The sequence below is a fragment of the Ictalurus punctatus genome, chromosome 13, assembly GCF_001660625.3.
Source record: "Ictalurus punctatus breed USDA103 chromosome 13, Coco_2.0, whole genome shotgun sequence".
In the NCBI taxonomy this organism is placed as follows: Eukaryota; Metazoa; Chordata; class Actinopteri; order Siluriformes; family Ictaluridae; genus Ictalurus; species Ictalurus punctatus.
The window spans coordinates 16441964-16458330 of NC_030428.2; the positions used below are offsets into that span (position 1 = coordinate 16441964).

The 16367-nt window shown below is 36.5% G+C and overlaps 1 protein-coding gene across 13 annotated transcripts in view; it reads left to right on the forward strand.

Annotated features, from left to right (window-relative positions):
- Nucleotides 1-15931, forward strand: part of qki2 (QKI, KH domain containing, RNA binding 2) — a 33885-nt gene extending 17954 nt beyond the window's left edge. Inside the window, exons 4-8 of one of the 13 annotated variants that reach the window (XR_006983498.2) lie at nt 3857-4000; nt 6837-6924; nt 7224-7488; nt 8520-8597; nt 13942-15931. Coding sequence is in view for 10 of the 13 variants with exons in the window: in XM_017483852.3 (XP_017339341.2) it covers nt 3857-4000; nt 6837-6924; nt 7195-7488; nt 8520-8597; nt 13942-13958 (621 nt within the window). In the remaining 3 variants the exon portion in view is untranslated. Of the gene's footprint in view, nt 1-3856; nt 4001-6836; nt 6925-7194; nt 7489-7660 lie in introns of all 13 variants that reach the window. The other 12 variants (XR_006983499.2, XR_006983497.2, XM_017483854.3 and 9 more) reach the window with 12 other exon arrangements.
- The last annotated feature ends 436 nt before the right edge of the window (nt 15932-16367 follow it).

Below are 16367 nucleotides of genomic sequence, written 5' to 3' on the forward strand. Positions count from 1 at the left end.
TGTGGAATGATAACTGGTAGCTGAACAACACTAAATATATGGCAGATGAGATACTGCGCCATGCTAATTCAGAGTGATGGGGGAATGAATGAAATTCAATGAATCCCTTAGGATTCATCCATTAGGCATGCAGCCATTTTTCTCAGAGCTGCACCATCACAAATTTCGCAAGTGCTCTCGTCAGATGCATGATAATAGAGGGCATTTAATTGGACACGATGAAAATGTGTTTGTACAGGTTTCTACTTGGAGCTTCCGATGCTGCTGCATGTCTGAAAAATTATTTTAAAAGGATTTCAACACTGCAATTAAACTCTGCTTCTCCGAGGTTCCCATTTACATTTTCTAACAGTAGTCACCAGTGAGCTTTTTTCTGATAAAGGCCCTGAATGCTGCGAAAATAATCATCTCAATGAACAGTGCTCCTGCATATATGAATATTACAATATCACTGTGTTTCTAATACATTTAAGTCATAATTTTGTAATTACAGAGGTGGTTGACATTGCAACAGAGGAAATTATTATATAAATAAAGGAAAGCGAGAAAAGATATTGGTGAAGGGGGCTTTAAAAAAAAGCAGCCAGGACTAAACACGCCAGGCTTCAAACAGAGCTGCCATCTGGATCCATGTACAGTGGGGGAAATAAGTATTGAATGCATCAACATTTTTTTCAGTAAATATATTTCCAATGAGGCTGTTCACATGAAATTTTCACCAGACATCAGTATTAACTCAAAAAATATACACATATAAAGAAATCCAAACATTAAATTCCATAAATTAAGTTATATGTAATAAAGTGGAATGACACAGGAAATATTGAACACGCTAACTCAAATTTATTTAATACTTGATGGAGAAGCCATTGTTTGTAACGACACTTCCTGTGTGAAGAAATTAATCGGCCGCAGTATTCAGGTGTGATTTTGTCCCATTCCTCTAAACGTATTGTCTTTAAATCTTATTCAACTGGATTCAAGTCAGGTGATTGACTGGGTCATTCTAACACCTTGATTTTTTTTTCTCTGAAACCAATTGAGAGTTTCCTTTGCTGTATGCTTTGGATCGTTTTCCTGCTGGACGTCCACCGACGTCTCATCTTCATCATCCTGGTGGATGGCAGCAGATTCTTCTCAAGAATCTCCCGGTAAAGGGCTTCATTCATCGTTCCTTCAATAACATGAAGTCTGCCAGTACCATGCGCTGAACAGTTCACACCATGATACTTCCACCTCCACACTTCACTGTTGTTATAGTGTTTTTGGGTGATGTGCAGTGCCTTTTCTTCTCCAAACAAGGTGTGTAGTATGACAGTCAAAAACTGACCAGACTACACTCTCCCAGTATTTCATAGACTTGTCCAAATGAGTTGTAGCAAACTTTAAACGAGCTTCGACATGCCTTTCCTTTAGTAATGGAGTCTTGCAGGGTGAACGTGAGCAGTGGAGTGCATCGCCTGCTGCCTCCAACTGTTTCTGGAGCTCTTTCCGAGTGGTCCTTTGCTCTTGGGCTACTCTTCAGTGGAGTGCATCGCCTGCTGCCTCCAAGTGTTTCTGGAGCTCTTTCCGAGTGGTCCTTGGCTCTTGGGCTACTCTTCTGACTATTCTTCTGACTCCCTGGTCAGAAATCTTGCAAGGAGCTCCTGTGCGTGGCCGGTTATTGAAGTAGTGATGTTGCTTCCACTTGTGGATTATGGCCCTGATGGTGCTTACTGGAAGATTCAGAAGTTTTGAGATATGTCTGTATCCGATTCCATCAATATGTTTTCCAACAATAAGGTTGTGAAGGTCTTGGGAGAGTTCTGTGCTTTTACCCATCATGAGATATTTCTTGTGTGACACTTTGGTAACGAAAAGCCTTTTTTTAGACCATCAATTTATTAACCCGGCCGCTATTAATTTGCACAGTTATGAGATATGATTACTTTCTAACTACTTACGGATTTCAGCTGTTCAGCTGGTTCCTTGCCTTACCTTGGCTTGGAGAACTGCTTTTTCTTAGCATGTTCAATACTTTGTTCCTGTGTCATTCCGCTTTATTGCACATAACTTTATTTATGGACTTTAATGTTGCGAATTCTTTATATTTGAGAATTTCTTGAGTTAATACTGATGTCTGGTGAAAATTTCATGTGACTAACCTCATTGGAAATATATTTACTGAAAAACAATTTACGCATTCAATACTTATTTCCCCCACTGTATTCTCTTACTTCTACCCAAATTAGATTTACAATCATGATCCCTGTGAAACACGCAAAGGAGGGCGTGAAATATTCCCATGCTTTATAGATATCACTTTGAGCCAGTGTGTTTTTGTTCGCAAATGAAAGAACAGCCTGATTTCATATTATGTGAAATGTTTTTAATGGATAGCATTAAGTGTGACTAAAAACCTGTCAGTTTCTGCTGTCTGGTTCTGCAAATGTCTAAAGTTAAAATAATACCACGTGATTGATGTTATAATTAAGAGTATGTGTATGGTCTTATACAGTTATTTAAATCTTATAATGTGGTTCTGGATCAGAGTGATGGTAAAATGATCAACAGATCACATCCTGACTTGCTATATAAACAGGGTGATTTACTACTACTTGCTTGAAGGTGTAAATAATGCAACCCCTAGGCATGTCGGCCATTTCTGAAATGCAAGCATGAACAAATAGGCCAAACGCATGACCTCATGGCACAGATTTGTTTTGACATCACCCAATATAGTTCTCTTTCTACACTTCAAAGAAGCACTTTTAGCATGTAACTAGCTCCCGGGAGCATTAAAACGTATTTTGTTACTGAGTGTATACAGTATATTTGATCAAGTAATTGCTCCTTTGTGAGTAGGCAGCCAGTAATTAGTAAATACAGTGCCTCCTTGCTGTGATTTTGCATTTCTGATTTTGTTCCACATCCTAAAACCGCTTCTCTTCAGCATGTCATACTACACTCCAATGAAAGGCACGTGAGTGTTTATTGTAAATGATTGTGCTGTTCATCCAAGCTCTTTGTTGTAAAAGTCAGACTGATGATAACCCATCTGGAGAAAGCACATTTTCCCAAAGCAATATGCTGAAGTTGATTATTTTCTTATAACAGCATGTCCCGAAGTGTTTTATTATTCTCATAACACAGCACACAGCACTGCCAGTGATTACAGTTTTTGTAATTATTTTTTTTTTTTTAAAAACAGCACACTCATACGCAGATTATGGTTGCATTTAACTCGTGTGAAACACGTTAGTTCTTCTAGGTTATAGTAGCCATAAACAGTTACCCCACCATCCTCTTTTTAATAATCCAGAAAAAGCAAAAAAAAAAAGAAGAAAAAAAAGGGCAGCCCGTCATGTTGCTGAGAGGACTGTCCTGTGGTGGAAAACTTGCTGACTGTTACAGAGTCAAATAGCAATTTTTTAATTTTTTAATTTTTAATTCTATTTATTAGTGTTTTATGTGAATTAACTGTTACTATAGAAACAATAAAGTATTATCACGTGCATAAATGAATCATTTACCTTGTAATCAGCACTGCTTTCCGAGCCATGCTGTTATAGAAATATAATATAATATAAATATAAATAATCAATACCTTCTGACCAATCGGAATCAAGAATTCAACAGTGCTATGGTGTAAATCACTTTAGATATGCTCTGTCACAACCAATATCAGGGTAAACAAATGTGAGCATTTGTTTGGGCGGGGCAACTGGGGCTGGCACAGTGGTACAGCTGGACATAAGTACTCAAGTATTAAAAATGTTTTTATCTGAAAAAAATTAATTCTACATCCGGCATAGTTATGTACATCTGATTCAGATGGTAACCGTGGATATGCTCTCCCATCCATTAATCTGTACAGGAGGAGCAGAACCGTGGAAAGCCCAACTGGGAGCATCTGAACGAGGACCTGCATGTACTCATCACAGTTGAAGACTCACAGAACCGTGCTGAGATAAAACTCAAGAGAGCTGTGGAGGAAGTTAAGAAGCTACTTGTGCCTGCAGTGAGTCACGTGTTTGCACTCTTACCTTTTTCCCCCTTTACGCTGCATGTATTTATCAGATCACCAAGTTAAAGAAAAATGTCAAAGTGGCAAAAACACACTGATTTGGTTCAACAAACAAGACTTGTGGGTTTCAGTTAAAAGAAGTGCTACATAAGCACTGATGAATGTATTTGCTCAGTGGGAGCAAATTCAATCTAAATAGCTGCGCTCAGCATGACTGCCATTTCCACGCTAGCTGTACTGAGTCCTTACAGGAAAAAAGAGTGTGGTACAGAAAATAGAAAGACTGGCACTGAAGAGAAAAGCACACACACTTGATTCTAATGTTCAAAGGTGAGCAGTGTGGACAGATTTAATGGGCTTAATTGACTGCTTAAAAATTTAACGAGAGACGAGGGGTCGGGACTCTGTGTGCCCACTGGGGCCACCAGAAGGCTCTGTGTTGCCATCAGGTGTAGAGCTGAATGATGATAAAGCTGTAAGAGATGGCAGGTTAGCAGGAGATGCCTGTGAAATTTAAAGGGAAAAGGAAATGTGTGCTGAACTGTGATTCAATCTAAATTCCACTTTCTAGCACATCAAATGGTCCGTAAAATATTACACATAGAAAAACAAGACTTCATTGTAGAAGATAAAGAGAATGCTGAAGAAGGTAAGGTTTTATTTCTGACTGGAAGTGGACCTCCAGCTTCAGGGGTGATGTGGAATGTGTGGCTCATTGTGCTGCCATGGTAATTGTCATTGGACTCCAGTGATCCATGATTGACAGTTGTGCCCTTTTGGTGGTTCATAGTTGTGAATGGAGGGAAAGTTCTTTCTAAATTTCAGCAATGTTGACATCAGGAGGCACTGATGATAATCAATCATGTAAGCTCATACAAGTCATTTTGCAGTAAAATATTTAAACAGTGGTTTTTGTTAGGGATGCACCGAAATGTCAATAATAATTCAAGAATATTATATTTTAATATTGTTTTTGTTTTGATATTTTAATTTCAATAAAAATGTGATAATTTTATTGGTTTGTAGTTTTTCAATTCAGCTTAATTAAATTCATGAAATGAATAAAAAAAAAATCTAATAATAACACAATTATACAAAAAAACTAAGTGCATCCTGAATATTTGGTTTTGGCCCAGAATTTCCCTTTTGGTGCATCACTAGTTTTTGTGATCAGTATATTTGAGACTAGTACTATGTTATAGTAATGTAGTATAGTAATTGTAGTGTAATAAATCCGAAACAAAAAGTGGTATATTACTTTCCAGTTGATGGTAAAATAGCCAGCTGCCAATTCAAAATCTATAACAGATAACATTCACACAATCACATTTAACCTCCATCTGCTGGGGTAATTTTGGCAATCCTTTCTTGCTTCTCAAAGGAAAGGAAGTATACATGGATTATAATTTATATTGAGCTTTTCTGTTTGAACATAGTGCTACTAAGGTTTTAACCCTTTAAACTGAGACACTCTTTTGCATGGGGGACAAAAAACTGTACATACATACGCATGTGTGCACACAACTAAGCATACAGTGTCCTGTTTAACAATACGCTTCCACTTCCACCGCCTCCACCCAGACTAACAGGATAGGAGTGGATTCAACCAGACTACTAAAAATATCCAGCTATCTATTTTTATGGTGTGTCAGTGTGTGACCACACCACACTCCAGCAGTCTTTGAAAGACATTTGCTTAAAGGTTCAGTTTGTATTTTTAAGTAAGGTATTATTATACCATTGAGCTCACTGTCATACATACATTAACTGTTACACTGGTTTGGAAAGTTTCATTGATGGCACACTGATCACTGCACAGCCATGCCCATACTGACCCATATCACGCTCTGAGGCCATTTGGTAGGCAGACATCAGCATTCTAAGCAAAGGACACACACACACTCTGATCCTACTCTGAATGGATCAGCTTTTCTTTTCCATTGTGCTTGCTGACATAGTTTAGATCATTCTGTGGCCTGCTTTACTCTGACCTGACCTGAACCTATGTTGAGCAGATCATTAAAAATACCAGATTCACAGCTCGTCTGAGTTGCAGTTGCAAGCAGAGTCAGTTCTTTGTATAACTGAAGTCAAAGTACTAACAGTACAAAAGTACTACTAACAGTACAAATTTCAGATAGCAAATTTTGTATTCAAAATAACAAGTTTCAAAAATATAGTAAAGTGTCAATTTTGGTAGATAGTTTTAACTGAGATGAGGGACATAGAGTAATAGAAAAATGGTAATATGTGTGAAGATAATTTGAAGAACCATTGGCTATCACTTTAGAGACGGTGAGAATTTGGACTGTACAGAGAGTATGAGTGGAACGACCAGAATGAGTAAACTGCAGAAATATGGAAAAAGTAGACAGCAGAAGGGAAGTAGATAGTAAAAGAGGTATACAGTGAAGTGGCAGACGTAGATGGAACAGGAGATGGAGAAAACGTGAGAAGCTGAGGTGCTGATTCCAAGCTGTTGAAAGAAACATGAGCTGTATCTTTAACCTCTGTGCTCTGCATGTTCATTTTGACTGGTTTGTTTAGACAGCGTTGAAGCAACTCACACTCGAGTTGTTAGCAAGTGGGAAACCCTAGCTTGTATACACAGTACTAGGCTAGCACTTCTGAAACCCAGCACTAGTTCACCACACAGATGAAACAGAAATAAAATGGTGTTTAAATAGTCTCTATTGAAAGATTTTGATAAACAGTCTCCTCAATTGGTTCTTAGAAAACACGAAACCATGACAATTTAAAAATAACATTCCTATGTGTAATATTTCAATTGAAGTGCATTTTGTGTGTGTGTGTGTGTGTGTGTTGACAGGCTGAAGGTGAAGACAACTTGAAAAAGATGCAGCTGATGGAGCTGGCAATTCTCAATGGCACATACCGAGATGCCAATATCAAATCACGTAAGGCCTCCCATTTAAAAAAATCTGTGCACCTGCTCAGATTGGTGTCAGTTCTCTGTCTCTCTTTCCTCCTGTCCATTCTAGATACTCAATATTTACTAGTACGGTTGTGTAGTATGTGCATAGATCGGTAGTTTCACTAACAGCTTTGTTTTCAACAAGATAAGACACGGTAAGCAGTTAATTTTATTATTATTTGCCTCCCTTTCTTTGACATCTCCTTGTCCGTGTTTTTTCTTGTATCTGTGTATCTCATCTTTTCCTTTGTAGCAGCCTTGGCTTTCTCTTTGGCTGCCCAGGCTCCACGCCTTATCACCGGCCCATCCCCAGTGATGCCCACTGCAGCCCTGCGTACTCCTGCGCCTACTGGTCCCACCCTCATGCCTCTAATCCGACAGATCCAGACCTCTGCTCTAATGCCTGCTGGCACCCCTCACCCCACTGCTACACTGATGCCCCAGACCCCCGAGTCGGGTATTATCTACACCCCATACGAGTATCCCTATACTCTGGCCCCTGCCACCTCTATCCTTGAGTATCCCATTGACTCCAGTGGTGTATTAGGTAAGTAGTTGTAACTCTGTTGGTGCGTTGTAGTATACTAGTTCATGTCCAGATTCATGTTTCTGATCTATTTTAATATGCCATCACCAAATAGGAAATTTTCTTCCGGATGCTGTTTTGGTATTTTTGGGACCAAATAAACTAATTTTAGCACTCTGTCTCACTCTTTTAGGTATGGCTTTCCCTACAAAAGGCTAGTAGAGTTCGTGGACAGTCTGCATTCCTCAAAAGTGTTAACTGTTTTTTGTTTTATATCAGTTGCAGAACAATAAAACAAAAACCCTTAATAGTTTGTTAACAAAAAAATAGAAATACCAAGACAAAAATCATTTACTACTGATGTTTACACTGGTCTTAACTTCCCAGAGTTTATTCTTTTGTAACTTTGGATTATTTTGGTTTGTCTTTGACTTATGAATTAATTATAAATTTAAATTAAAGATAACTTTATTATTAATGATTAATCAAATAGATTTGTCACTATCACTTTGCTTTGAATATCCTCCTACAGTTTGAAACCATGTCAGCTACATTCCCTGTGCTTGCTTAATCTCTGAATGCTCTCAGAATATTATCAGTATTATGGCTGACTTTGTGTTATAAACTGTAGTAATAAGTGAAGCACTTGCAATGTGCCAATGTAAATCTATCTATAAGATTCTGTGTGAAATTAATCTGTCTTAGTAAAAGCAGTTCGTCCTTTTTTTTTAGAGAGAGAGAGAGAGAGAGAGAAAGCGAGAGAGAGAGAGACTTAAGGGCTCTGTTGTCATAGTTCAGCAAGTAAAGCAAATATAAACACTTGTCTTGTGTCACCTAATAGATATTCCTGGGGTGTTTACAAATTATAATGGAAGATTTCTGCACCATGAAAACAAAGCCCATTTTCACTTCTTTTTGTGATTTATTGGGTCTTACTAGCTTGTTGTGGATGTATTTTGTTTAGTTATTTTCCAGTGTTTTGTTGTTGATGTGTTGTAATAATTAATTATGTGATGTTACTTTCTATTTTATTGGTAATATTACATTCTAAGCAGGTGCAGTGACTACTAAAGTACGAAGGCAGGATATGCGCGTCCATCCTTACCAAAGGGTAGTGACCGCAGAAAGAGGTTAGTTTAGCCCCAGTGTTCAAGCAATACTTTGTGTGTGTGTGTGTGTGTGTGTGTGTGTGTGTGTGTGTGTGTGTGTGTGTGTGTGTGTGTGTGTATGTATGGATGTGTGTGTCTTTCTTACACTTTCAGGCACAGTACAAGCTACAAAGTTAATCATAATTATGGACATATTCATCATCCACAATTATTCAACCATTATTACCATTCTTCACATAAACTGATACTCTTGGTTCATAATACACATCACAATATATACAGTGCCCTCCACTAATATTGGCAGCCTTGGTAAATATGAGCAAAGAATTGTTTAACCTTTTGATCTTTTGTTAAAGAAAAATCCACAAAAATACTCTGCTCTCATTTGATATCAACAATTACAAACACAACACAGGCTTATCAAAAAAAATCTTTGTTAAATATATGTGTGCAACAATTAATGGTAGCCCTATGAATTCATATGAGAAAAATATATTTTAAGTATATTCCCAGTAATATTTTACTTTTTTAGTACACCTGGGTGACTAGGAACAGGAAATTGTTCAACCATTACTTCCTTTTTTACAGGTATAAATATGAGTCATTCATAACAATGGGTAAGACCAAGGAATATAGCTGTGATGTGTGGCAAAAGGCTGTTGAGCTTCACAAAATGGGAAGTGGCTATAAGAAAATAGCACAAACATTGAAAATGCGTATTACCACCATCAGGGCAACAATTAAGAAGTTCTAGTCAACTGGAAATGTTCTGAATCAACCTGGAATTGGACGTGTGTCTATTTTGTCTCAACGCACTGTGAAGAGGATGGTTCGAGTGGCCAAAAAATCTCCAAGGATCACAGCTGGAGAATTGCAGAAGTTAGTTGTGTCTTGGGGTCAGAAAGTCTCCAAATTACAATTACAAGGGTTTCAAGAAAAAAGCCTCTACTCTCATCCAAAAACAAATTCAAGCGTCTTCAGTTTGCCAGACACTACTGGAACTTCAAATGGGACCGGGTTCTATGGTCAAATGAAACCAAAATAGAGCTTTTTCGCAATAAACACCAGAGGTGGTTTTGGAGCACACAGAGAGGTATCCATATGGAAAAGTACCTCATGCCCACAGGTAAATATGGTGGTGGCTCTTTAATGTTTTGGAGATGTTTTTCTGCCAGATGACCTGGACATTTTGTTAGAATACATGGCATCATGGACCAGCAGGACAATGATCCAAACCATACATCAAAATCAACACAAAAATAGTTTATTGACCACAAAATCAAGGTCCTGCCATGGCCATCCCAGCCCCCTGATTTGAAACCCATAGAGAACCTGTGGGATGAACTGAAGAGGAGAGTCCACTAGCATGGACCTGGAAATTTGAAGGACATGGAGAGATTCTGTATGGAGGAATGATCTCAGATCCCTTGCCATGTATTCTCCAACCTCATCAGGCATTATAGGAGAAGCCTCAGAGCTGTTATCTTGGCAAAGAGAGGTAGCACAAAGTATTGACTAAAGGGGTGCCAATAATTGTTGCACACCTATACTTAACAAAGATTTATTGTTTTTGATAAACCTGTGTTGTTTGCAATTGTTTGATATCCATGAGAGCAGAGTATTTTTGTGAATTTTCTTAACACAAGATCAAAAGGATCAAAAGGTTAAACAATGAAGACAATTTTTCATAACTTTTTTGCTGATATTTACCAATGGTGCCAATATTAGTGGAGGGCACAGTATGACTGTCATTGAACTTGAATGTGTGTGTGTGTGTGTGTGTGTGTGTGTGTGTGTGTGTGTGTGTGTGTGTTTATGCATGTCCAGAAGTTGGGGATGTACTGAAGATGGTGGCAGAAATGAGTAACACTATATTTAGTTCATAAAAACATACGTAGAAATATCATCATTTAGCTACTGTTAAAATGGTTATGTAAGTAATGTAATATTAAGCAGTTGTTAGCATTTAAGCTAACTCAGTGATTTTAAGTGTATTGTATAAAATTAGACAGAGGTGATCCATAAGCTCCATTTACACCTTGCATTGGCATGTGATGTGTATCTGAATATCAGTATCTGGATAATTAATGACCCGATCACACCTTTACCTTTACGTCTGGGTTTTCTACACATTACACAGATCTCATTTATTAAACTGACTAGCATCAGTGTGGGAGTGTGGATGTAGTTATCCATATGGCAGGAGTAGAAGAAAATTTTTATTTTACAGCTTAAATTTAATTTTCCTCTTTTGATTAGTGACTTGATGATGAAAAATGATGAGACTTTCTCTGTAATCTCAGCCTGATGTAAGCACAGTATAGAGCCTGAGATACAAACCCAGTGCATATCTGATAACCTCAGGAGGTATTCTGTCAATATCACCAAAAGCACTTGTTAATACTTGGTGTAAAAGGGGCTCTAATGACACTTTTATGTAGGTTTTATAATGCTATGTATACGTGTTACATCCAGGATGGGTTCACAGGTGGATTTATCACACTGCATGTTTTGGAGGTAAAGCCTCGAGTTTATTAGAGAGAGTTATTTGGGTTGTTCAGAGTTAAATAGTGTTTACTAGAGCTCTATTTCACTGATGACCACGGGATGACCTTATGACTCCCAGTCAATGAAGGCTGATGGAGCTTACTCATTAGCGTCTCTCTTTCTTTCTCTCATTTAGTTTGTGTCAATTACATCCTGTGTCTTTTCATTTTTACTCTTAAATACATTCACGTCTAGTATATTCCATTCAACCAGTTTTATCCTGTGCCTGAAAATCTGTTTATGTTTTTCTTTTGTTTTTTTTACTTTTTTCGAGATTAATTTATAAAAGGGGATTTTTTTTTGTTATTGACCATGTTTACAAGAATAAGTCTGTTATTTGAAGACCAACATAATTTCAAATAAGTGTAACACATTTAATGCAAAATTGATCAACAAGCAACAATATTCATTGTACTGTAGTTTGTAAACCCAATATTGCAGTATTACATCAGCCTTGCTGAGCATGTATAGAAGCTTTTCTACAGCGAAATTACTTAATACAGAAAATTAAGCCCATTGTGTAACATTCTGCATGTGGTATATCAAACTCCTACAGCAGTCAACATTTTGTCTTAACTTTATTATTTTACCTGTTTTATTTATATAATTACATATAATTTTATTTATATAGTTTCACATAATTTGTATTTGACAAACCTGTGACCTTTTTCATAATGACTACTCTTATTAAGTCTTTTGCCAGGACCATTTTTTATAGCAAAACAGTAAAACATATCGAAGAGGATTAAAGACCCTCAGACTTTCAGAGATGGCTCAATAATGAAACTACACTAGATTAGTCATATCAAACAATGATTTTGGTTTATGGAATCTTTATATAATATCAACGATTCCTAAAAGTTAAATCTGATGTGTAATTATAAGATTATTGATTTGACATCAAATTAAAATTACCACTGTAAAATCTTAACACATAACCGACAAACAAAACTGACTAGATTAATGAAAAACAATTGTGAAATTGCACAAAATGTCAAAATATCTCATCTGACCTACTGCCCATGACCTTATATGATGATTTTTATTTCATTAATAGAAATACCATAATGAAAATCAGAACGTGAGCTGTGCAACTTGCTTGGTGAAAATTCTTTGGATTCCCACTATTTGCAGTTTAACTGCTTATTTCATCCCAAAGTCAAGGCTTAATGAAGAGTATTACATTAGCTAAATATACTCTTCTTAAATAAAGTACAGCAGCTCAAGATAGCAAAATGCCACCAATGTAAAGGTCAATAAGCATAAGTCAAAGGTTGTGGTCAGTGTCACATGGGGAAAATTGACAGTTTCGTATGAAGGGTATGAATTGTTTGAGGAGGAGAGTCATCATAAGTATTAAATCTGAGCAGACTTCTATATTATGCTCAACACAGCTGATATTCAGAGTGCATCTTGTTTCATTATAAAGGTGATATGCTGTGCTTATGGACTCTGAATGGCTCCTCATGCAAAAATACCTCTTCATAAAAATACAGCACATAGTTTGCACTGAATTTTTTAAATCAACAGATCTTTGTCTGTTATTAGACAGAAAATGTCAGGAAAAAGACAAACAGATGAAACCTCATAGGTTAGAGTTCTTTGTGATGGACAGAGGACTGGGTGGTAGACTGGGCTGGGGCCGAGGTTTTGCAAGATCAAACGATCGTCACAATATTGTCAAGAGTGTCCTTTCTGTAAGAGTTAAAATGCTCAGAATTGTGTGGTGTTATTGAGAAACTCGTACCTTTTTCTCTTGGCACAGTGTGAGCAGATGATCTGAAGAAATATTCCATTTTCTAAGTTTTGTTTTATTGTAAACTTCTTTGCTTCTTTTTAAATTGTTGCCATTGTCTTATTTGAGAAAAAAAAAAACAGAGTATTTACTTGCATAGTGTTTTTTTTTCTTTCTTTCTTTTACATTTATGAAAACAATATTTCTACAGCATCAAAAAATTTATGAAATTCAGATTATATTGTATATGTGAGAAATAGGAAATATATGCTAGAGAAAAATACAGAACATGTTTCTAGAGCCTCAAATATTATAGAAATTACAATGATTTTGTGTAGTACATTTTATATTCTCTGTCCTATGAAATATTGCAGTTTTGTCTATTGTTTCTTCCTCGTTATTCTGCGCCCCGCCTTCAGTAGTTGTTTTGGTGTTCTGTTTTGTTTGTTTGTTTGTGTTTTTGTATTATTGTAAATAGACAGATTTTAAAGACAATAAACTTTGCTTGAGTCAAAAATGACATTTTTTTGTATTCTGCAAGGGGAAAAAATTGAGTCTTTTTTTTATATATATATCTCTTGATTTTCTGCAATCACATCTCTTTAACTACTCATGAATTCAAACCCATTATCACTAGCAGCTTCATGGCTTTGGACTGAATGAGCACTGTAATGCTTAATAGCAGTCAGAGAACAAACCACACATTTATTGAACTCTTTAATCAAGTCTACAAATCATGTTCACCTGCCATATTTTGACTGCTACTAACCATTAGGTGGTGTTGGTATAATTTGAATTCTGTAATTGATTCACCTCTCTGCTTCTTTAACCATTTTCACCTGGGAGTTGGTCTTTCGTGTGAAATCATGAGGCTGTCATGATTTTGCCTTATTTAATGTAGATATTAAAACAGTTTCTCTGACAGTAGCTCTGATTAGTAATGTCATGTTGTCATCTGACTGTCACTAGCGGACACTAATCTCCTTCTCTATCTTTTTTTCTTTTGTGTCCTCCTATGTGTCTTTTCTTTTGGTTTTTTCCCCTTTACGTATCTGTCTGTCCGTTTGTTTCCTAACCACCCAGCTGCCACCGGCAACTAACCAATGACCCTCTGAGCTCTCAACTCTTCACCCAATGATGACCTGACCATTGCCTGTGTGCTGACCAGTTCTCTGGCTCTCCTCCTTCACTTGTCTCGTACTCGCAGCCTGCTGGTGAGCAACGAATCAGATTTAATTCACTTAATACAACACAGCAGTGACAGTCCCCCTGAACTCAACCGTCCATCTGAGGACCTCCATGGTCAGGTGATCTAGTCTCCACAGCCTGCACTGAAGCAACATAAAAGCAATAATATGGTCTGGAACACCATGTGCAAAATCATTACTAGTTCCACCCAGACTTTCTCTCTCACACACACACACACACACACACAACAGTTCTCGTAATAGCATATAGAGATTGAGCATTAAGCTGGTGCTTTGATAAAGTTGTGGAGACACACAGGACTGAAACTTTGTGGCTGTGTAATGTGTTCACGTGTATCAGCATGTTCATGTACGAGAGAGTGTGAAGATGAGCAGGGGAAATCTGCAAAAGTTTTTTTTTTAAAAAAGATAACTCAAAGTTATAATGTACATTGATAAAGTAAAAGCCATTCTTGCCCATCAGCATCTTAAAGACAAATAGAATAAAATGCATTTATAAATAAGAATAATTTTACAAGCACTGAAGACTAGCTCATGCATTTTTTGATATGAGGTTGCTGCAGGTGAAATTACTCTATTTTTCACAATGTTTCTTTTTTTGTACATGCATTAAATGACAAAGAAGAATGGAAAGATTTTAGAGACCAAAATGTCTTTTTTAACATTTGAAGTGCCTTATTTTACAGTACATATGATCATTGTGGATGAATATCCATCACTGTTTATGAGAACATATCGATTATAATCAGTTCCTTCATTTCTTTATTAGTTAATGGGATGAATGCCAAAAACGCACCCTGCAAATTAGATTTTTTTTTTTTAAACATTTATGCTTAGACATTATTTCTAACTCTGATTTACAGTCGTGCCGTGCGTTATGTTATGTGCCACGCGCATGCAGTATATTAAATACTGATTACTTTGTGATACTCTGGTTCAGCAGTAACATCTGCTCCTCCACTATGAAGCTCGTGTCAAAACAGCATTTATGCATCAACAAAAAAAATGCTGAAACTGTTACAGAGAAGGTTTTAGTTACTATTTAGTCACTGGTTCTATGAATTATAAATGTAAGATGGATTCAGCAAGTGTTGTAGAAGGTGATTTTCTTTTCAATTTTACACTATTACGACGTGAACTGTGAAATAAAGCAAATGGAATCTTAAAACTAGAAGTCTATGCAATTGAGTTGCTCTTGCCAAGTTTCATGAAGTTTTCCAGCAGGTCTTCCAGATTACAGAGCCAAGCATTAACAAGGAAACGATTCGATTAGAAACTCAATCGAGAATATGGAGATTGCTTTTGTTATTTAATTTGTAACATTATTAACAAGAATAATCGTTCTTATTTCGGTTGTTATAACTGGATTTTCAGTATCTCTTTTCTGTTACTTTGTATTTAGTGCCATATATTAAGTAGTTTTTAAAGGTCTAGAAATTTTATGTCATTTCTTTTATTGACACGTGGGAATCAGGACAGGAAAATATTTTGAAACACAACAAACTTCTCAATTGACTTCAAAATGGGAGTTCTGGGTTCTAAGATGTTTTCCTAGGTTTGATCTGTTTTATTTCTTTTTGTGAGCAGTATTATAAGATTGTGTAATTGGCAGTGTGTGTGTACATGCGTGCATACGTACGTGTGTGTGTGTGTGTGTGTGTGTGTGTGTGTGTGTGTGTGTGTGTGTTTGATTTGTTGAATACGATCTACACCAGTCAACTGCACCTCCCTTTTTTTAAGCAGTCTTGTTTATTCCACTGGAAATGTCTGGTCCTATTTATAACCATTGTAACAACTATAAAATGTATTTTTCTATCACATTTTGTATGTATGAAATAACATTAAATCATGTTTTCTGATATGAACTCTTATGCCTTATTACAGAAATTGGTATTTGGGAGAAGTTTTTCAGTCACTCGATCATGATCTGTGTTATTCCATTGAAATCTGGTGTTAGCATATCATATTAATGCAAAATGCCAATGAGGTTGTTATTATTATTATTATTTTGAGTTATTGAACAATATTATTTAATGCCCAGCATAATGTTGTAGCCATTGCTTCAATTCCTTAATAATATAGTTATTATTATATATACCTTAATATATAGCATAATATAGTTTGCTGGGCCACTAGGTTTGTCTTTTTGAGTTTAAGTGTTGCTTGACTTCTGTGCCTTTCCATGTAAAGTGTGAGCTAATAACCATTTTGTTTATATAATCTGATTAATCTTTTCTTGCCTCTGGTACTAACATTTAAAGATCTTTATCTTTAACCTCTTTGATAATTTGTCTGCTTTGA